At 42.8% G+C, this 23,817-nt stretch overlaps 1 protein-coding gene across 4 annotated transcripts in view; it reads left to right on the plus strand.

Annotated features, from left to right (window-relative positions):
- Nucleotides 1-23,817, plus strand: part of GIMAP8 (GTPase, IMAP family member 8) — a 33,949-nt gene that overhangs the window by 4,917 nt on the left and 5,215 nt on the right. For 2 of the 4 annotated variants that reach the window (XM_007983432.3, XM_073009493.1), the window contains exons 2-3: nt 16,932-17,598; nt 20,893-20,938. In XM_007983432.3, coding sequence (XP_007981623.3) covers nt 16,963-17,598; nt 20,893-20,938 — 682 coding nt within the window. In that variant the 5' untranslated portion in view covers nt 16,932-16,962. The remainder of the gene's footprint in view (nt 1-16,931; nt 17,599-20,892; nt 20,939-23,817) is intronic. The other 2 variants (XM_007983431.3, XM_037990955.2) reach the window with 1 other exon arrangement.

Genomic DNA, 23,817 nt, shown 5'->3' on the forward strand with positions numbered 1-23,817 from the left:
GCATCTGATAGAATCATTGGAGAAAGCATGGACTATTCAGTAAATGCTGCTGGGAAGCTTGGCTCTTCATGTGGGATCATTTAGGAATGCTCAATTTTAACTAAAGGTGGCTTAACCAGAGCTTGTTAAACTTAAATGCTCATGAGAATAACCTAGGTCTTGTTAAATTATAGATTCTGATTCAGTACATCTGGGGTGGGGTCTGATTCTGCAGTTCTAATGAGATCCCAGTTCTTGGCGATGTTGCTACTCTGTGAATTGCACTTTGATTAACAAGCTCTTAAATCATTAGAATATTAAGTGCTCATTTAACAAAGGGTTGGTCTCTGGGATGTTCTGGGAGCTCAGTGATAGCAGCAGAAATCCAGGTGCCTTTTATCTTTCTGTTTGGTGGTGCAATGTTCACTTTTTGTTTTAATATTTGTGACCTTATTGCCCCATACTATCTGCCACAATCCCAGATATCACACTTCAATCCCATGCAAGAAGAAGGGGGAGGAGATGACAACAGGAGCTGTCTACTTGAGTCTGTCTCTATCACCAAGGAAATAGTACTAATATTCCCAGAATTTCCAAGCAGACTTTCATGTAACTATCATCTGGTAGAGCTGGGTCACATAGACAACCCTAGTTAGAAGGGAAGCTGGCAGAGAGAGTGTATTAGTTTCCTACTGCTGCTGTAACAAATTGCCACAAACTTAGTGGCTAAAAGCCCACCAATTTATTTTACAGTTCTGGAGGTCAAAAGTCCTGAAATCAAGGTTTTCTGGGCAGGAATGTGGTCCTTCTGCAGGTTCTATGGAATAATCCATTTCCTCGCCTTTTCCACCTTCTAGAAGCCACCTGCATCCCCTTGACTCCTGGTGCCTGCTCCTTCCTCCATCTTTAAAGCTAGCAATGTGGCATCTTTAAGTCCCTCTGTCTCTGTGACCTCTGCCTCTGTCCTCACATCTCCTTCTCACTCTGACTTTCCTGTATCCCTGTTATAAGGACCCTCCTACAGACCCCTGAGCCCACCTGGATGATCCAAGATTATCTGTCTCGAAATTCTTAATAACATTGGCAAAGTCCCTTTTTCCATGTAAAGTAACACAGCTACAGATTCTGGGAATTAGCACATGGACACCTTGGTGACCATTCTGAGAGAGTACTCAGATCCCCCTCCCCAACATTTGTAGTGGGTGATGTGTAAAAGAGAAGGGGATTAGTTTGTTTGGCCAATCAACAGTGTCATTTTGTTCAAGATGGAAAAAGGATAAAATTAGTTGCCTACCTCATACTATACACAAAAACAAATTCCAGAGAGATTAAAGTTCTAAATTGAGTAAGAAATATTTAGAAGAAAGTAAAGAATATCTCTTTGATATCATGATAAAAACAGAATTTTTAAAGAAAAAAATGCACAATTCGCTGAGACCAGCTCGGTCGTGGAGACCCCAACCCAGTGGTGTGAGAGGAATGAAGACACAGACACAGAAATAGAGTGCAGAGTGGGATCAGGGGGCTGGCGGCCTTCACAGATGAGAGTCTCAAACAGTGTTTCACCCACCTATTTATTGACAGTAAGCCCGTCCTTTCGGCAGTTTATAGATTAACTAAAAGTATTCTTTACGGAGAACAAAGGGACAGGTTCTGGCTTGTTATCTGCAGCAGGAACATGTCCTTAAGGCACAGATCACTCATGCCATTGTTTGTGGTTTAAGAATGCCTTGATTTTCTGCCCTGGGTGGGCCAGATGTTCCTTGCCCTCATTCTGGTAAACCAGCAATCTCCAGCATGTGTGTCATAGCCATCATGAGCATGTCACAGTGCTGCAGAGATCTTGTTTATGGCCAGTTTCTCATGGCCTATTTATGGCTAGGCTTGGGGCCTGTTCCCAGCAACAATGCTTAAATTATGAAACAAAGGGTTGATAAGAGTAGATTAAAATTTAGTGTTTTTGTGTGTATGACAAAAGACATATTTAGAAACCTAAAAATAGGCCACAGACTGTGAAAAGATCTATGAAATGTGTAGAATCAACAAAGGTTTAGTAACCAGAACATATACATCATTTCTACAAATCAATAAATTATACAAATACCCATAGGGACAAATGGGAAAATAATATTAACTAAAAATTCACAGAAGGGCCAGCCCAAATAGCCAACAAGCACATGAAAAAATGTAAAATGTAAATTCTGACAGCTGAAAACATTTGTGAAGTACTGTTTTACCCCTATCAGATTGGTAAGATCTTGAAGGTCTGATGAGATTAAGGTCTGAAGAGATGCAGACACCCTGAGGCCCAAGTCCCAGCAAGTCCCACAGGCTCTACCTTGCTCATGGGCAGTTCTTTGAGCTGCTCTCGGCCACTCTCCACTCCAGCTGCACTGCCTTCCTTGCTCCTTCCCCAACAGGCCCTGGCCTTTGGACTTGCTGCTCCCTCTGCCTGCAACACTCTTTCCTCAGAGAGCCACATGCCTGGTTCCTTCAACTCCTCACCACTTCTGTCTTGCTCAGATGTAAGGCACTGAGCACTTTAGCACCTTTCCCATGTGTGTTAGCCAGGGTTCTCTAGAGAAACAGAATGAATGGTGTGTGTGTGTGTGTGTAAGATATTTATTTGAGGAATTGGCCTACATGATTGTGGAGACTTGGTGAGACCAAAATCTGATGGGGGAGGCTGGTAGGCTGGAGACTCAGGAAAGAATTGCTGTTTAGGTCCAAAGGCAGCCTGCTGTAGAACCAGGAAGAGCCAATGTGGCAGATGAAGTCCAAAGGCCATCTGCTAAATGATTCCTTCTTGCTTGGGGCAGGTAAGCCTTTTATTCTAATCAGGTCTTCAACTGATTGGATCAGGCCCACCCCCACTAGTGAGGGCAATCTGCTTTACCCAGAGTCCACTGATTTTTAATGTAAATCTTATCCCAAAACACCCTCACAGAAACATTCGGAATAATGTTTGACTAACTATCTAGGCTCCATAACCCAGACGAATTGACTCATAAAATTAACCAGCACACGTCCTTACCTTATCCACCTGGAATCCATACACTTCTCCTTAAACTACACTTAATCTCCCAATTAAAGACAATAACAAGGTCATAAATCCATCTAACAGGATACAACTGTCCTGCATACAACTGATATGCACTAATTCCTTCTCCAGAAAAAGAAATAAAGTTCTTTTATCCTTCTCTTTGATATCCTCTAACTTAAGTACTATGATGTAAAGTTAACCATACTTAAATATTATAATGTAAAATCAATACGTCTTATGTTGCATGTTAAAGAGATAAGAGAGGGAAGAAAACAAATATATTTGACACACATACATTCATTACAAAATAAGGAGGAAATACTCACAAGAATTATAATCCTCATTCCTGTAACTGGTCATGTGGTCATAACTGGTTTTGATAATTACCTCCTTTTTCCACCCATGCTGTTTTCCTTTTACCATCATCAGTGAGCTCAGCTGGTTGTGGTTTTTTATCTGGGGAGGTGGAGGGTGACCCAGACCTTTATTCCTTAAAAATCTGAGTTATTAGTAGCCCTGCCTGGATTGGGTTGTTGTAATTTTCCATTGACTTTAATCATAGGATGTGGCAATACTAAGAGATGCTCTAAGGGATTTCTTGTATTCCATATTCTTTCTTACCTCTATTGTAGAGTAGTAGTCCAATTTCCCCTTGGTAGTAAGGATCAATCACCCCCCCAATAGCAAAACTCCCTTCTTGGCCTGTTGATTTAGAGGTATGAGGAGCCCAAAGTGGCCAGGTGGCATTCTTAACTTCCAGTTCAATGGAGTCATTGTTGTATCTCCAAGTGGAAGCATTTCTTCTTTTGGAACTAAGATCTTTAGGCCAGCATAAAGCCTTGAGGATGGGAAGCAAAAATGTTGCTAGTGGGTCACTAGGAGTAATAGCAAGTGGTACCACTCCCGTTTCTACCCCTTGATTCCTGGACCCATGAATCTTGGCTATGGGAGAAATAGCATCATATATTGGATGCTGATTCAGAGCATGTAGAGCCTCCTGGAGAACCTTGCCCCAGTCCTACAAGGTGGCATTGTCATGTAACTGGTGCTATAACTGAATCTTCAGAAGGCCATTCCACTTTTCTATCAATTCAGCTCCTTCAGGATGGCAGGGAACATGGTAAGACCAGTGAATTCCATGAACATGGGCTCATTGCCTCACTTTATTTGCTGTGAAGTGTGTTCCTTGGAGTGAGTTCCTGTGAAGTAAGCCTGTATGGAAAACTGTAACAATAGGTAAAGTTTTACGTAAGCCCAAGGATGGTAGTTTTGGCAAAAGCATTGTATGCAGGGAAGGCAAATCCATATTCAGAGTAAGTGTCTATTTTGATAAGAACAAAACATTTCCTCTTCCATGTTTGAAGTGGTCCAATGAAATCAATCTGCCATAGGTAGCTTGCTGATAACCCTGGGGAATGGTGCCATATCAGGGACTTGGTGTTAGCCTCTGCTGCTAGTAGATTGGGTACTCAGTGGTGGCCATAGCCAGATTGGCCTTAGTGAATGGAAGACCATGTTGCTGGGCCCATGTATAATCTCCACCTCTGGCAGCATGGCCACTTTGTTTATGAGCATATTGGATGATGTCAGGGGTGGCTGGGGGAAGAGGCTGACTGGTATCCACAGAATGGGTCATTTTATCAATTTGATGATTATTTTAATAAAATCCTCCTCTGCTGAAATCACCCTTTGGTAAGCATTCATATGGGACTAAATGTCTTCATGTTTTCTTCATGTTTTTCACTCATTCCAAGAGGTCTATCCACATACTTCTTCCCCAGACTTTCTTGTTACCAATTTTCTAATCATGTTTCTTCAAGGTCCCTGACCATCCAGCCAAACCATTGGCCACAGCCCATGAATTGGTATATAATTGTATCTTGCCATATCTCCTTTCAAATAGAATGAACAACCAGGTACACTGCTTAAAGTTCTGCCCATTGGGAGGATTTTCCTTGACTACGATCCTTCAGAAATGTCCCAGATTGGTGCTATAGTGATGAAGCTGTCCACTTTGGGTAGTGCCTGCATATTGTGCAGAACTATCTGTAAACTAGCTCTGAATTTTCTCTTCCTCTGTCAATTCATTGTAGGAAACTCCACTATGAGGTCATGAGTGCAGATTGGGAGAGATAAGGCAGTATAGCAGGAATAGGGATCACAGGCAGTTGGGCTACTTTTTCATGTAACTTGTGCCTTTAGGGCCTAGTTAGGTCCAGTCTCATATATACCACTTCCAGTTGATGACGGAGTCCTTCTGTGCACACCCAACTTTACTATATACTCAGGTTGCATGTCAACTTGGTGGCCCATGGTTAAGTGTTCAGTGTCTACTAAGGCCCAGTGGCAGGCCAAAAGTTGTTTCCCAAAAGGTGACTAGTTATTCATAGACGATAACAGGGCCTTGCTCCAAAATCTTTAGGGTTTATACTGTGAGTTATCTATAAGGGCCTGCCAAAGGCTCCACACAATAGCCCATATTGGCTACTGATACCTTAAGCACCATTGGAGCTAATAAATTATTTGCTCAAATCATATCAGGATAATGCTGACATAACAGATGGTCTAGCATGGAGAATTCTCCATGTGTTGATAAGAAGAAAGTGTGTCATGTAGCTGTTGGAGGAAATGTTCTGTAAACATCTGTTGAGTCCACATGATCTGTAGTGTAGATTAAGTCCTATGTTTCTTTGTTAATTTCCTATCTAGATTATCTGTCCAGTGCTGAAACTGGGGTATTGAAGTCTCTACCTATTATTGTATTGGGGTCTATCTCTCTCTGTAGCCCTAATAATATTTGCTTGACATTTCTGTATTAGGTGCACAAATATAGTCATTATACTCTCTTGCTCAATTGATCTATCATAATATAATCTTCTTTGTGTCTTTATGTTTTTGATTTAAAGTCTGTTTTGCCTGATTTAAGTATAGCTACTCCTGCATGTTTTTGGTTTCTGTTTGGGTGGGGTATCTTTTTTTTTAATCCCTTCACTCTCATTCTATGTGTTTTACAGAGGAAGTGAATTTCTTGTAAGCAGCATATAGTTAGGTCTTGTTTTCTATTCCATTCAGTCAGTCTATACCTTTAAATTGGTGAATTTAAACCATTTACATTTAAGGTTGTTACTGATAGATGAACTTACTCCTGTCATTTTGTTGTTTTTGGATTGTTTTATATATCCATTGTGTCTCACGTGTCTATGTGAAGACAGTCCAGGAACAGGCTTTGTGTGAGCAACAAGGCTGTTTATTTCACCCAGGTAAAGGTGGGCTGAGTCCAAAAAAGGAGTCAGCAAACGATGGTGGGATTATCATTAGTTCTTATAGGTTTTGGGATAAGTGGTGGAGTTAGGAGCAACGTTTTATGGCCAGGGGGTGGATCTCACAATGTACATTCTCAAGGGTGGGGAGAATTACAAAGAACCTTCTTAAGGGTGGGGAAGACTATAAAGAAACTTCTTAAGGTTGGGGGAGATTACAAAGTACAATGATCAGTTAGGGTGAGGCAGAAACAAATCACAATGGGGAAATGTCATCAGTTAAGGCTATTTTCACTTCTTTTGTGGATCTTCAGTTACTTCAGGCCATCTGGATGTATATGTGCAGGTCACAGGGGATATGATGGCTTAGCTTGGGCTCAGAGGCCTGACATACCTGCCTTCTTATATTAATAAGAAAAATAACATAAAATGGTATTGAAGTGTTGGGGCAGCAAAAATTTTTTGGAGTGGTATGGAGAGATAATGGCCGACATTTCTCAGGGCTGCTTTGAGCGGGATTAGGGGTGATGTGGGAACCCAGATTGGGAGAGATTAAGCTGAAGGAAGATTTTGTGGTAAGGGGTGATATTGTGGGGTTGTTAGAAGAACCATTTGTCATATAGAATGATTGGTGATGGCCTGGATATGGTTTTGGATGAATCGAGAAACTAAATGGAAGACACAAGGTCCAGATAAGAGGAGAAAAACAGGTATTAAAGGACTAAGAATTGGGAGGACTCAGGACATCCAATTACAGAGTGCCCAAGAGGGTTCAGTGTAATTACTTGCTTGGTTAGTGAGTTTTTGGGCTCTATCCTTGACAGAGTCCTCCTTTCTAAGTATGAGGCTGAGCTTGGTGAAGAGTGTTTTTAAAAGACCATTAGTTCATTCTACCTTTCCTGAAGATTGAGGACGGTAAGGGGTATGAAGATTCCACTGAATACGAAGAGCCTGAAAAACTGCTTGGGTGATTTGACTAATAAAGGCCAGTCTGTTATTGGACTGTATAGAGGTGGGAAGGCCAAACCAAGGAATTATGTCTGACAGAGGGGAAGAAATGACCGAGGGGCCTTCTCAGACCCTGTGGGAAAGGCCTCTACCCATCCAGTGAAAGTGTCTACCTAGACGAAGAGGTATTTTAGTTTCCTGACTTGAAGCATGTGAGTAAAGTCAATTTGCCAGTCCTGGGTGGGGGCAAATCCCCGAGCTTGATGTGTAGGGAAGGGAGAGGGCCTGAACAATCCCTGAGTAGTAGTAGAATAGCAGATGGAACACTGAGAAGTGATTTCCTTGAGGATAGATTTCCACGGTAGAAAGGAAATAAGAGGTTCTAAGAGGCAGGCTAGTGGCTTGTAACGTACATGGAAGAGGTTTTGAAATGACGACAGAATAGAATGGGCCTGTGAGGCTGGAAGTAGATTATTTTCCTTGGTCCAAGAACCATTTGCCTTATGTGGGAAGAGATTGATAGGTGGAAGTTTCAGTGGGAGAGTAGGTGGGAGTGACCCATGAGAAGGAGAAAAACTGCCATAAGGGATAAAAGATGGAACACTAGCTGCTTCTTTAGCTACCTTATCAGCATAAGCATTGCCCTGAGTGATGGGATCTAATGCCTTTTGATGGCCCTTGCAGTGAATGACTACAACTTCCTTTAGAAGTAAAGTGGCCTTGAGAAGAGTTTTTATTAAAGAGGCATTAATGATGGAGGACCCTTGTGTAGTGAGGAAACCTCTTTCTGCCTATATAACAGCATGGTGGTGCAGGATATGGAAGGCATATTTAGAGTCAGTATAAATATTGATGCGTAGTCCTTTTGCAAGAGTGAGGGCTTGAGTTAAGGCAATGAGTTTGGCTTGCTGAGAGATAGTGCGTGGGGGGCAGAGCAGTAGCCTCAATGATAGGTGTGCAAGATACTATAGCATAGCCTGCCTTTGCTGGTGAATGGCAATTAGGCCTGGTGGAACTGCCATCAATAAACCAAGTATGATCAGGGTGAGGAACAGGAAAGAAGGAAATATGGTGAAATTGAGTGAATGCCAGGTGGATTAGAGAGATACAGTCATGGGGGTGGAGGCCAGCCTAAAACAGTAAGGTCAAGTTTTTTGGACAGAAAGGCTACAGGGTGTGGTCCTGACTCTTGTGTAAGAATTTTGACCACACAGCCCTGCACTTTGGCTGTGTGTAATGAAAAAGTTGGGATGAATTAGGGAGAGTTAGTGTGGGAGCAGCTTTTAGGGCTGTTTTTTAAGGAATTGAAAGGGGAGTGGGGAAAGGATTTAGGATTTATGGGGTCAGCTAGGTTTGCTTTTGTGAGTTTACATAATGGTTTAGTCAGGATGGTAAAACTAGATATCCAAAGGCAGAAGTACCTAATCATGCCTAGGAAGGAAAGGAGTCATTATTTTGTAGAAGGGGTTGGGGTTTGGGAGATTAGCTGGACACGATCAGCAGGGAGAGCACATGTGTTTTCATGAAGAATTATGCTGAGATAGGTAACAGAAGAGGAAGAAATTTGGGCTTGACTGAAGTAATGGGGGCTATCCACAAAGCCTTGCTGCAGTGCAGCCTAGGTAAGTTGCTGAGTCTGATGGGTGTCAGGGTCAGTCCAAGTGAAAAAGAAGAGAGGCTGGGATGAAGGATGCAAAGGAATTGTAAAGAAAGTATGTTTGAGATCCAGAACAGAATAATGGGTTGTGGAGGGAGGTATTGAGGATAGGAAAGTATATGGGTTTGGCACTTTGGGGTGGATAGGCAAGACAATTTGGTTGATAAGGCGCAGATCCTGAACTAACTTGTAAGATTTGTCTGGTTTTTGTACAGGTAAAATGGGGGAATTGTAAGAGTTTATAGGCTTTAAAAGGCCGTGCTGTAACAGGTGAGTCATAACAGGCTTTAATCCTTTTAAAGCCTGCTGTGGGATGGGATATTGGCATTAAGTCAGGTAAGGGTGATTAGGTTTTACTGAGATAGTAATGGGCATGTGATCAGTTGCCAGGGAGGGAGTAGAGGTGTCCTATACTTGTGGGTTATGGTGTGGGGATAGGAGAGGAAGATGCGAAGGAGGCTTTGAACTGGGGAAAAGGGTGGCAATGAGATGTGGCTGTAGCCTAGGAATAGTCAGGGAAGCAGATAATTTAGTTAAAATGCCTCGACTTAATAAGGGAACTGGGCAGGTGAGGATAACTAAAAAGGAGTGCTTAAAAGAGTATTGTCCGGCCGGGCGCGGTGGCTCACGCCTGTAATCCCAGCACTTTGGGAGGCCGAGGCGGGCGGATCACAAGGTCAGGAGATCGAGACCATGGTGAAACCCTGTCTCTACTAAAAATAGAAAAAAATAGCCGGGCGCAGTGGTGGGCGCCTGTAGTCCCAGCTACTCGGGTGGCTGAGGCAGGAGAATGGCGTGAACCCGGGAGGCGGAGCTTGCAGTGAGCCGAGATTGCGCCACTGCACTCCAGCCTGGGAGAGGAAGCCAGACTCCGTCTCAAAAAAAAAAAAAAAAAAAAAAAAAAAAAAAAAAAAAAAAAGAGTATTGTCCAAGTTGGCACCAGAGTTGGGAGTTTTAAGAGGTTTAGAAGCCTGGCCATCAACACCCACAACAGTTATGGAGGCAAGGGAAACAGGCCTTTGAAAAGAGGTAATGTGGAGTGGGTAGCCCCCATATTGATTAAGAAGAGGATGAACTTACCCTCCACTGTAAGAGTTACCTGAAACTTGGCATCTGTGATGGTCCAGGGGCTTCCAAGGTGATCAGGCGGTGTCAGTCTTCAGCTGCTAAGCTGAGGAGATTTGGGAAGGAGTCAGCCAAGGAACATTGGGTTTGGGCTCCAGGGATTTAGGAGCAGTGGCGATGTGAGTTGGACAGTCAGACCTCCAGTGAGGGCCTGCACAGACAAGGCATGGCTTAGGAGGAATCCCAGGCTGTGGGCATTCTGAGGCCCAGTGACCAGGCTTTTGGCATGTGAAGCAAGGTCCATGAGAATGTTTTGAAGGAGCCCCTGGGAGCTGTGGCTTGGATGTTTTGAAGTTTTTGTATGCTAGAGACGTGGTTGTGGGTTGTCTTACAGCGGAGGCAAGTAACTGTAACTCAGAAATACATTGCTACTTGGCTGCCTCTACTCCATTATTATACACCTTGAAGGCAAGGTTAATTAGGTCCTGTTGTGGGGTTTAAGGGCTGGAATCTATTTTTTGGAGCTTTTTCTAATGTAAGGAGTGGATTGGGTAATAAAATGCATAGTGAGAATAAGACGGCCTTCCTCTGGGATATAGGACAGTAAAGCATCTAAGAGTTGTTGCCAAATGGGCAATGAACTGGGCTGGGTTTTTATATTTGATGAAAAAAAGCCTAAATGCTAACTGATTTGGGAGAGGTTGGATAAAGAAAAAAGGAGCATTAACTTTGACTATGCCTTTAGCTCCAGCCACCTCTTTAAGAGTAAATTGTTGGGCAGGTGGGGGAGGGCTAGTCGTGGAACGAACCTGTAAGCCAGACTGGGTGTGACGAGGGGAGGAGATAGAAGGATTATAGGGTGGGGGAGCAGAGGCTGAGGAAGAATTGGGACTTGGCTCGGCCTGGCAAGGAGCAGCCTGGGGAGAAGGGGAGAGGTCAGATGAGTCCATAGAAAAGAAGGATTCAAAGGACTTAGAACTGGGGTGGAGACTGAAGGAACAGACAGAAGAGAAAGAAGAAAGATTTGGGATGAGTCACATTGGGAGCAGAGATTAGGGAGGGACCAATGTGTAAAAGAATGCCTGGATGTCAGGCACCTCAGACCATTTGCCCATTTTTTGACAAAAATTATCTAGGTCTTATAGGATGGAGAAATCAAAAGTGCCATTTTTTGGCCATTTAGAACCATTGTCAAGTTTGTATTGGGGTCAAGCGGTGTTGCAGAAGAAAATGAGATGCTTAGATTTTAGGTCAGGCAAGACTTGAAAAGATTTTAAATTCTTGAGAACACAGGCTAAGGGAGAAGAAGGGGGAATGGAGGGCGGAAGGTTGCCCATAGTGAAGGAGGTAAGTTTAAAGAGAAAAGTAGAGACAAGAAGAAGGGAGTGGGGAGCAGCCCTGGGCTGCAATATAGGTGAGCAGCCAAAGCAGGCATCCCCGCAATTGACTTGCCACCAAGGGAATGTGGGTGAATGACCAAAGCAGGTGTCCCCTTGGTGATCAGACACCCATGGAGTGTGGGTGAATAATCAGGCAGGCGTACTCGCAGTGATTAAACACCACAGGAAGACTGTCTTCCCGAGTCCATGACTGGTGCCAGAGTTTTGGGTCCACAGATAGAATGTGTCTCCTTTGTCTCTACTAGAGAGGAAAAGGAACTGGAATTGGAAGGACAGGGAGATTGAAGGGTAGCAAGAGGGGCTGGAGAAGAGAGTGAAAAGGTCGCATACCCGATTTGAAATTGGTGAGATGTTCCTTGGGTGGTTGGTCTGAGGACCTGAGGTCGTAGGTGGATCTCTTCACAGAGTGAGGATGAGGACAGGGGACTGGTCTCCTGAAGGAGTCCCTCTGACCCAGGTCTTTAGCACCAAATGTCTCACGTGTCCATGTGAAGAGAGTCCACCAACAGGCTTTGTGTGAGCAACAAGGCTGTTTATTTCACCTGGGTGCAGGCAGACTAGAGTCCAAAAAAGGAGTCAGCAAAGGGTGGTGGGATTATCATTAGTTCTTATAGATTTTGGGATAGGCAGTGGAGTTAGGAGCAATGTTTTGCAGGCGGGGGTGGATCTCACAATGCACATTCTCAAGGGTGGGGGGTATTACAAAGAACCTTCTTAAGGGTAGGGGAGACTATAAGGAACCTTCTTAAGGGTGGGGGAGATTACAAAGTACATTGATCAGTTATGGTGGAGCAGAAACAAATTACAATGGTGGAATGTCATCAGTTAAGGCTATTTTCACTTCTTTTGTGGATCTTCAGTTACTTCAGGCCATCTGGATGTATATGTGCAGGTCACAGGGGATATGATGGTTTAGCTTGGGCTCAGAGGCCTGACACATTGTTCCTTTATTTTACTCTTATTGTTTAATCCTTGAAATTTGGTGATTTTCTATAGTAATAACATTTGATTCCTTTCTTGTTCTCATTTGTATATCTGCTCTACAAATGAGTTTTATACTTTGTGCATTTTCATGGTGGTAGATACTGTCCTTTCACTTTCAGAAGTAGGACTCCATTAAGCATTTCTTATAGGGTTGGTCCAGTGGTAATATATTATCTTAGTTTTGGCTTGTATGGGAAAGGCTTTATTTCTCCCTCATTTCTGAAGGATAGTGTTGCTGGGTATAGTATTCTTGGCCAAAAATTTTTTTTCCAGCACTTTGAATATATCATCTCATTCTCTCCCAATCTGCAAGATTTCTGCTAATAAAACATGGTGTTAGTCTGATGGAAATTCCCTTAAATGTGACTTTACACTTTTCTCTTGCTGTTTTTAGAATTCTCTCTTTGTCTTTGACTTTTGACAATTTGACTACAATATGCTTCCGAGAAGATGTTTTTGGATTGAATCTATTTGAGAATCTTGAGTTTCCTGTATCTGAATGTCTATATCTTTCACAATACTTTGGAAGTTTCCAGCTATTATTTATTATATAGATTTTCTATGACTTTTCCCATCTTGTCTCTTTCTGGAACTCTCAAAATTCAAGTATTTGTTTACTTTATGGTGTCCCATGTGTCATATAGGCTTTCTTTATTCTTAAAAGAGTTTTTTTTCAGACTGAATTATTTTAAAAGACCTGCCTTAAAGTTCAGAAATTCTTTCTTCTGCTTGATCTAGTCTCTTTTTGAAGCTCTTGGTTATACATTTTGTTCATTGAATTATTCAGGTCCAGGATTTCCATTTGGTTCTTCTCTTTTTTTAAAAATAGTATCTATCTCTTTATTGAATTTCTCATTCAGATCATGAATTTTTTTTTCTGATTTCTTTGTATTGTCAATCTGTGTTCTCTTTTATATTGTTGATGTTCCTTAAGATCATTATTTTGAATTCCTCTTCAAGCATTCTAAGATTTTCTTTTCTTTGGGATCTGTTACTAGAGAATTACTGTGTTCCTTTGGAGATATTATGTTTCCTTGCTTTTTAATGTTTCTTGAATTTTTGCAGTCTGTGCATCTGGTGTAACAGTTGCTTCTTTCAATTTTATGCATTGGCTTTCATAGGGAAAGACTTTTTTCTGTACATGTATCTCTAGTGTTGATTGGGTAGAGTGCTTTGGCTTTGATTTTGGGTAGGTGCAGGAGTGTAGTCTTCATATGATTTCTCTGACTGTAATCAATGTCAGTGATGTCTGCAAGTTCCTCAGTGGTTTAGCCTGTGATTGTTAGTGAAGGCCATGGTAAGGTTTTCCTGGGGACAGAGATACCAAGTGGGCTCACCCTTGGACCCTGGATGATGCACATGGGCACCAGTATTGGTGGCTATGGGCTATGTGGGTCAGTAGTCAGTCCTCTGGGTGGCATATACAAACACTGATAGTGGCAGGTGGAGGACCCATGTAGGCCAGTATTGGGGCTCTCAGGTGTGTGTTGGCCACAGCAGCAGATTTGGTGGGTCAGTCCTTGGGCCCCTTGATGATGTATGTGGCACTGGCAGTGCCAGTAGTAGTGGTGGGCCAGCCCTTAGAGCCCCAAGTGGCATGCATGGGCCCTGGTGGTGACAGTAGTGGGCTGGGCTGACTGGAACCTAGGCCCCTGGGCAGTGTGTATGGGTATTGGTGGCAGCAGTGATAGGCAGGGTAAAGTAAATTATTTTACTACTACTTGTTATTTTCAATATTTGGAGTAATTTCTAGGGTAAACTTTCCTCATACAGAGTTTACATTAGCTTCAGATGGACACATACATATAAGTATGATAAAACGGAAAAAAACCTAAAATGCTCATTTACATGTAATAAAAACACTACAAATTGATATGATTCTTTGTAGATGGCAGATCACTTTCCAATCATGATTTTGTTTATTTTCCAACTTATTTTAAGGAATATGTTATTCTTATTTAATGAAAATATATTTTACGAGAGAAGTTATTGCTAGATGATGCAAATATATGTGTGTATGAGGAAATTATGGGCTGAACATGGTGGCTCATGTCTGTAATCCCAACACTTTGTGAGGCCAAAGCTGGAGGATTGCTTGAGGTCAGGAGTTTGAGACCCGCCTGGGCAACATAGGGAGACCCCATCTCTACAAAAGATTTTTAAAAAGTAGTTAGGCATGGTGGTGTGTGCCTGTAGCTCTAGATAATCTGGAGGTTGAGGCAGGAGATGACTTGAACCCAGAAGGTTGAGGATACAGTGAGCTGTGATCCCACCACTGCACAACAGCCTGGGAAACAGAGAGAGACCTTGTCTCTAAAATAGAAAAGAAAGAAAAGAAATTATATGCATATTTTAACAAACGCTACTTATGTATGATGGAGCCATAGATGGAGCCAGATTTTTTCTTTAAAATTTTCAGAATATACAAAATTCTGTAGAATAAACACCAAACTTCATAATCAGAAAAATACAAAGAATGAAGAGGTTACGGTGCAGAGCGATCAGATAATGAGTATAAGCACATTGTGAATTGACAGCTAAGGGATCTTTGCTCTCTGCTGCAGCAGTTTTTATGGAGTGGTACCAATCTGTCCCCAGTGACTGACTCCTCCCTGGGCTCCCACAACATTGTCCTCATGTGTGTCACATTCTTCTTATCTGCTTGCTGCATCTCTGAGTTTTATTTGTTGTTGTTCAGTCTTTTCATACAAGTGCAAAAAGGATGCTGGAGCAGGCTTGGTGGGAAGAGGAAGGAACCCATCAAGGGGCAGAGACACTGCCCAAGGGTGTGAAATAACATGAAGAATTTTCTGACTTCACCATGGACCCTGGAGGGGTGGCTGTCCAAGAGGGTGCTGTACGAAGGTTTCATAGGGAGAGTCACTCTCTTGTAGATCTGCATAGGTAAACCCTCACAGGGGAGGGCATCATGGCCAGGTTTGCAGTCTTGGAAACTAAGTTTTTTTTTTTTTTTTTTTTGAGACGGAGTTTTGCTCTGTAGCCCGGGCTGGACTGCAGTGGCCGGATCTCAGCTCACTGCAAGCTCCGCCTCCTGGGTTTATGCCATTCTCCTGCCTCAGCCTCCGGAGTAGCTGGGACTACAGGCGCCTGCCACCTCGCCCGGCTAGTTTTTTGTATTTTTAGTAGAGACGGGGTTTCACTGTGTTAGCCAGGATGGTCTCGATCTCCTGACCTCGTGATCCGCCCGTCTCGGCCTCCCAAAGTGCTGGGATTACAGGCTTGAGCCACCGCGCCCGCCCCGGAAACTAAGTTTTTAAGGAGAGGAACACAGGATCCCTGGTGTAACCCCATGTGGGAATCACAGCTAATTGCTGATGTGCCCTAAAGGGAAAACCTGTGATTACGGTAGAGGGGAGTTGTTTCCTTGCAGCAGCAGTTTTGCCATGCATTTCTAGGCCTCACTTGATTTCAGGTCAGTGACTCTTGGGCAATCCAGAAGAAATTGTGCAAGGCAGGATGATTGAACAGTTACAGCAAATCAGCTCAAAACATATGTCAAACAAGGTGGGGCCTGAATAAATAAATACAGATGAATAGTTCACTTGACTGGAGCATACAGTGTGTTGAGGAGAGTGGCTACAAGTAGAGCGGAATCTGTGGGCTGGAAACAGACGCAAAGAACTTGGCACATTAGCTCAAGGGTTTTGGACTTGACTTGCCTGGCAGGTGGAAGCCTTTGCAGGGAGAAAATTAAATCTAAGCAGCACTATCTATATACTGAAATAGTACCACTTTGCATTTAGGTAATATGTAGAAACTTGCAAGGTACTTTCTCATGTGTCATCTCATTTGAGTTTTATAAAAATATCCTTGAAGTAGGTGATACCGCTTCTATCTTATGGATTAGGACACTGAGTCTCAGAATGGTTAAGTGGCCTCTACAGATCAGCTAATGGGTGTAGAGCAGAAGGTGAACCAGGTCAGAATTCAAGACCATGGTCATACCCACCACATCATGCTTCTCTGTTAACTTCACCTGGCACTGGGTACATCATGAGTCCCACAAACGAAGTTTTCTAGTTTGTCTTCTGTGACATTACTTTCAGAGTATCATGTATACCATACATTATATTTGCTTGTATGCTCTAGACATTTCTACTTCATTGTATTTTATAGGGCAACGCTTCCCAAACTTGGCTACTCATTAGAATTACTGTGACATTTGATGAATACAGATTTCTAAGCTCCATCCTTTGAGATTCTGATTTAATAGGTCTAGGTTGAGTCCCAGAGATCTGTATGTTTTAAACATCTGACCATTACTATTAATTATGAGATTTCCTTCAACTTTGAAACATGCTTGTTTACTATGGTTTCTAACATATCTGGCTCCTTGTGGTTCCCAATGGTAAAAAAAAATTCAAGGAACTAAAAGAGGTCTCTAGGTTTGTCTCAGAGATGGAACAGAAAGATCCTGGGAAAGCGTTTCTTGTTCTAATCTAGTCTGGGTCTAGCACTTCAGTAGCTCAAATTCATTGGCGGCAATTTGAGTCAAAAAGAGAATGTCTTTTCTTGCTGTTCTCCTGTCCATTCTGTGTGGGAGTTGAACATTAATGTGTTGCTTTCTGTCCCAGCAGAACCAGCGGGAGCCTGTGTCAGGAAAGCATGTCGGAGCAGAGCTGCCAGATGGCCGAATTGCGGCTCCTCCTCCTGGGGAAATGCCGCTCGGGAAAAAGTGCCACAGGAAATGCCATTCTGGGCAAAGATGTGTTCAAGTCCAAGTTCAGTGATCAGATCGTGACCAAAATGTGCCAGAGAGAGAGTCAGGTCCTGAGAGAAAGGAAGGTTGTGGTCATTGACACCCCTGACCTTTTCTCCTCAATAGCTTGTGCTGAAGACAAGCAACGCAACATCCAACGCTGCTTGGAGCTCTCTGCCCCCAGCCTCCATGCTCTGCTCTTGGTAATAGCCATCGGCCATTTCACAAGGGAGGATGAGGAAACAGTCACGGGCATCCAACAAGTGTTTGGAGCTGAAGCCAGGAGGCACATCATTATTGTCTTCACCCGGAAGGATGATTTGGGGGATGACTTGCTGCAAGATTTCATTGAAAACAACAAATCTCTCAAGCAGTTGGTTCAAGACTGTGAGGGCCGATACTGCATTTTCAACAACAAGGCTGATAGTAAGGATGAGCGGATCACCCAGGTGTTGGATCTCCTTTGTAAGGTTGAGTGTTTGGTGAATATGAAGGGAGGACCCTATCATGTGAACTTCAAAACTGAAGGCAGCAGGTTTCAAGTAAGAATTTTGTTAATATCTTGAAAGATTTCTATGTTGCTGAAGCTAGTGGGATGAAAATGGGTACAAATAAATGAAATATTGCATTGTGTGACGGAACATGGGTTTTGTTTAATAAGGTATTTATACATAATTTGCAGGATTAAGAGGTATCAGATTGTAGGGTACTTCAAGTATCAGCCTCAGGACTTTAGGCTTTATCAGCAAATTAATGGACAAATTTAAGCCTTTATCTTACTTGTTCCCTCATATTATTCAACACAATGATTTGTTAGACTGTCTCTTCCCCTGACTTCAATATAATTGCCCTCTCCTTGTTTGTTTGTTTGTTTTTCCCTCTTTTTCTGGCTATTCCAAAGATCGCTGAGTCCTCTTATATCTGACCTCTAAAAATGAACATCCTCAGGGCTTGGTTCTGGCCTTCCTCAATTCTTCGTACTGTCTTCTCAGATGATCCCACACTTTTATGGCATTGAGCTTCATCTACTACTAACAGTTTTCAAATGAGTAGTAACTCTAGTCCAAATCTATCCTCTGAGTTCTTCCTCCTTTACACAATTGCTGCTGGGGATCTCCACTTGTCTCTCTTATACTTTCTCACACTTAACATGTCCACATTTTTTATTTTCTCTCTTAAATCTATAAGATTTCTCCTTCATACTTCAGAAAAGGGCTGTGTTGTTCACCATGCTCTTTGTACTCACACACCCCAATGTCAGCTCTGCTACCCTGGTAGCTCTCCTTGGAGAGCCAAGAAATCATCAGGTCTTGCGGGATCAATATACCCAGAATCCACCTGCTTCCCTCCGTCCCACTCCCACCACCTGGTCCAAGCCTATACTATTTCTTGCCTGTACTATTTTAACGTAATGATTTTCTCCTCATGTATTCTTGGGCTTTATCCCGCAATCCATCTCACACATTACAGCTAGGGTGAGATTTTATTTAAGCTTTTGACGTGAAAGAAAAATGTATTTGTAACTAAGGAAGATACAAAAATGCAGTCTTTTGCCTTAGAGGTGCTTACACTTCAACTGGAGTGGCTGAGGCATAAGAAACAAAGCTCTCCTGGCTGAGTGTGAGGCGGATGCTAGCACAGAGGATTCGGCAAGGGGAAGCCCCAGAGGGTGTACAGCAGGCACATGCTGAACCTGGGGGACGTTCAGGTCAGAGAGAGACTGTTCAGAGGGAAGAGTAATAAGCCCAAGCAGCATAGAAATAAGAGGGAAATCATTTACTGAATGCCCATTAAATTCCAGACACAGACATGAATTAATTCATCCCTCGTGACAACCCTATGGACAAATGCTCTACACATGAGGAAACCGAGGCGCAAGAGAGCTGACGACACTTGCTCTTGAGCTGACGACACTTGCTCTCTTATCTCCTAGCCTAAGTGCTCCCTCCTCTGTGACAATCTGTCTCTTCCTTGAGGGCTGCATGGAACAGGGATGTCAGTAGAGAGAAGAATGGGCATGTAGTAAGTTTCCTACAATGAAACCCTCTTGTTTAACATGCTCCAGTGACTTCCTGCTGATCGTGAGGTAAAGTTCAGAATCCTCAGTGTGGCTTGACTCCTTGCCCTGTGCTCTGCTGTCTATGCCTTGGCCCTGCTGGCCTTCCTGTTTTCCCCTGAGTTACACTCACATCCACTCCTGAGTCTCAAGCCTGCGATTCTCTCTGCACTGACTCTTCCTCTCCCCGCTCCCACCCTGTACCAGGTTTGCTTTTATTTCTCCATCTGCATCAGCTAAAAGTCACTTCCTCAGGGAGTGCTCCCTGACCATCCTGGCTCTCAGGCCTTGGAATGAGCCCCACAGTTTCCTTTCCTCATGGCAATGTCACCACCATATCAAGTGATTTCACTGGTTGTCTCCCTACCAACTCCATGAGGGCAGAAGAAATCATAACTGTTTTGTTGACTACAGCATCTTAGTTTTGTCTTCTGTAAAGCAGAGATAATAATCACATGTATGTCAGGAATTGCTCTGAGAAATAAATGAAATGCTTACAAAGTTGTTAACAAATGCTTGAAACTTGGTAGGTGTTCAGTAATTATGCTGTTATTATTATGATTATGAAAATACCTGAGGATTAAATAAATTAAGGAATCATTAAGAACTTTAACAACCCAGAGACTGAGTCAGAGCCATAGTTTGAGGACTCTATGCCCCGGAAATAAAAAAAAAATTAGTATACATAAAGATAGGTGTACAAGAATAGTTAGCACAGCATCATTTGAAACAGTAAAACCAGAAATAACCTGAAGATTGATCAATCAAAAGATGGTTGCATCAGTTATGCATGTCTGTACTATGGAATAAATTCTGTCTACTTAAAGAATGATATAGTTCTATCTATATTGACTTTTACAGATGTACAGAATGCATTAAGCAGATTGTAAAACGAATAACTTAATAAGTCTCCATATGTGCATGTATGCTTCTATGTATTTGTATGAACATAGAAAAAGATAGAAGGATATACACCAGTTAACAACTGTTACTTTTCTGGTGGAGTGGGAATGCAAAGATCATTAATTTTTATATTATGGACATTTACCTCGTAACGATCTTTTGCATTTAGAGAACATTAAAGAATTTGAACTGGGCTATGTAAGGTTAAATAAATCTGATAATGACAGCTAAATGGAGAGGATGCAGGGAGAGGGATGGTTGAGGGTATCAGTGATATTGGGCAAAGCCAGGTAAGAAAGTGGAGGAAAGGTTTCCTTGGATGGCATGAAGATTTAACAAAGATAAGGTTAAAACGAAGTCTAGGAAGCTTCTAAGACTAGCAAGTTGATCAAGATTGCATACTGTTTTTTCACCTCCTTTCTTGATTCCACAACAATAAATATTTTGGAACTAAGTACAAGGATTCCCCAGGCAGGAGAAGGGGATGTCAGTTATGTGTTTGGTTCTCTATCCTGTTGTCTCCATTGGCCAGACTTAGGGGGTTGGGGGACGGGATTCCAAATTATATTGGACAATTAACCTCAGGTTAGAAGAAGCTTCCTTTCCATACTGGGAGTAGTGAGGGAAGGAGACATTGGAAACATCACCTTCTCCGAGAACCAGTCATAGCAGCCTCAGGGGATCTAAGGATCCAATGCCATTGTGGACAGGTCCACAAAGAGCAACAAAGACCATAACCAGGGCCTTGATTTGACCACATCTGACTCAACAGATCACTCTGAATTAATACTTCAATTTCCCCCGCCCTTTTTTTTTTAAGTTTGTGGAAGATGAAGTTTTAGATCTATATGCACTATTTTGTTCCTTTATTTTCTAGGATTGTGTAAATGAAGCTGCATCTCAAGAGGGAGACAAGTCACATGGTAAGTTGATCTTTAAGAAACATTAAGCTCACGCTTGTATTCTTTTGAACGCATTCTGCAGCCAGAGTGAAGCGGAAACATTATCCATATAAACCAGAACAAAAATTCACCCTGGGGACCTAGCTGAGGTTGGTTCCTGCAACCTGTCCCCCAGGAAACTCCTAACACTTGTGAGTAGGTATAGCACCAGCAAAGTTCCTGGACCCAGCGATGGTGTCCTTGGACTTTTCTGAAGGGTTACAGAGCTGGGCTTGCCTATTGTGTCTTCTTTCCTAACTCAGACTCTTCCTTTTGGCCTTGGATCCGGCCCTGCACAAGTTTTGACTCCTCTTAGGAAAGCAGAAATCACTCCTTCATGGACAACACCAACTTGGAGAATTCTCTGATGGGGTGCAGTATTCATGTGACGATTGCCGGTAATGATAGATCCTGCACATCTGCATAAGCCGATATGTATAGATCCACCTCTTTCTGTTTAGTAGAAACACACAACATCTGTTCGTTTCACAATGTGGACACACACAACCAATGCAACCATGCCTGTACTGATGGATTTGCGGGTTATTTCTGGGTCAGCCCTATGAGAGCTCTGAGTATCCAGTCGTGAATAAGATAGATAAGATCCTTTTTCTCGTGGAAATCTCCCAAATGATAAAATCATAATTTTAATAGTACTGATAATAATTGCAGCTGAGACCAGGTGCATTGGCTCATGCCTGTAATCCCAGCACTTTGGGAGGCCGAGTGGGTGGAACACTTGATTCCAGGAGTTCAAGACCAGCTTGGCCAACATGGCAAAACTCTGTCTCTACTAAAAATACAAAAATTAGCCAGGCATGGTGGTGCATGCCTGTCATCTCAGCTACTTGGGAGGCTGAGACATGAGAATCACTTGAATCTGGGAGCGCAAGGTTGCAGTAAGCTGAGATCATGCCACTGCACTCCAGTCTGGGCAACAGAGCAAGACCCTGTCTCAAAAAAAAAAAAAAAATTGCAGCTGACATTATGTCCTGGGAAATAACTTTTATATACATGTAATTCAATCTTCATAGCATATTCATATATAATCCTCTTAAAATACACAGTTCAATTCTCATAACAATCTTGTAAAGAAGATGTTGTGAGCCTCATCCTCATTTCACAGCTGAGTGCACTCAGCCAGAAATACAGGTACTCAGGCAGAAGGATTTCAAAATTCTGGCAATGACCTTTGGCCAAGACCCCCAGGAACACACACGTGACTGAACAAAAGTGCCTTTATTGACCTGTGGCTGTGAGGGCCCAGCACACCATGGGGAGTCACAGGGATGTCAGAAAGAGGGGGCTGGGAAGGACTTTTTATAGGATGTGGGCTCGTGTTAGATGATTTTGAGGAAGGTTCCAGGAAGTGGGACTTTGCTCTGGGATGGATGCTCTTAGGAAGTAGGGGGTAGTTCCACAATGAAGTGTTTGAATAATTCTTCTGTCCAAAGTGACAAGAGTAGAGCGAGGCTAAAGCTATCAGGAGGAAGCTGTCATCTATTTACCCAGGGCAGGGGACGTTCAGGCAATGCTGTTGTTTTTGTGTGCTCAGACATGATTGTAGAGTGGTTGTGGAAGATTTTCTGTAATACTGTGGATGAGAGACAGGAGGGTGCCATGGCCTTGCTGTGGAGGCTAGACCAGCTCCTGGCTCTCAAGGGTTACTCATTATCCCTTCTCACTCCTACTTTTAACCACTGCACTGTATGGTCTCTCCAAATTGAAGAGAGTCCATATTTGAAATAAATGTAAAATTATTATTTTGGTAAGAATAGAGGAACTACACATGGCAGCTAATTTGTATGGTTTTGCAGGGAGCAATTTAGGTGAAGGTCTCTTGAAGAAGTTATATTTGCACAGGAACCCAATTAGCCAGCAGGAGTTAGGACGGGAGGCAAAGAAAGTGCTATCATATGGGCAAACGTCCTGAAGGCTATAAAGGAAGGGGGTGGGGAGTGTGAGGGAGGGAGGGGTGCTTCCAGGCCTGACTCAAGTTCCTCCTTACCTGTGAAGCCTTCCATGCACACTTCCGTAACAGTCAGGTCCTAAGAACTTTACAGGTGCTGTTTCCTTTAGTCTTTTGAACCTCAACATGGGCATTAGATTCCCATTCTACCAACATGGAAACAGATTTGCACAGCAGTAAGTTTTCCAAGGCAACACAGCAAGGGCCTTTGATGCTGTGTCCATCCCACCTTCCCAACTTGCTGCTCAGACCCTTCCCATGAAGGCTGTTGATGACTCAGCCTCAGAGAAAGCTCCCTGCAGTTACTGACTCTCCCTTTTGCTCAGTACCTAGGTCTGCTGTTGATGCTGCCTCAGCCAGGGGATGTGTGGAGAGACAGTTGTAGGGTGCAGGTTTGCAGGTTTTTGCAGCAATTTATTGAGGTACAACTTACATAGAGTAAAATGCACAAATTTTAAGTAAACAGCTTGATACCTTTTTCTATATCTATATGTATGGGGTCCCCATCTAGATAAAGCTATAGAGCAACATTTCCATCATCCTAGAGATACTTACTGCCCCTCACCAAAGAGAAGCACTGTCCAGACTTCTATCAGCATAGATTAATTTGGTCTGTTCTTCAACCTCAGATGGTAGAATCACATAGTATGCAGTTTTTGTGTCTTGCTTATTTTACTTAGCGTGATTTTTGAGATCCATCTATATTACATATCACTAGTTCACTGTTTTTTTTTTTTTTAAATTGCTGAGTGTATTTGATTTTATAACACCAAGGGGCATTTGAAAATCAGATTCTCCCTGCTCCTGCCTTAGCCCCTGGACTTACCTTTGGTAAGTACTTACCTTTGGTAGGCCCCAGTACTTACCTTTGATAACAAAATGAGGGGAACCC

This window comes from Chlorocebus sabaeus, chromosome 21, assembly GCF_047675955.1.
Source record: "Chlorocebus sabaeus isolate Y175 chromosome 21, mChlSab1.0.hap1, whole genome shotgun sequence".
Taxonomy (NCBI): domain Eukaryota; kingdom Metazoa; phylum Chordata; class Mammalia; order Primates; family Cercopithecidae; genus Chlorocebus; species Chlorocebus sabaeus.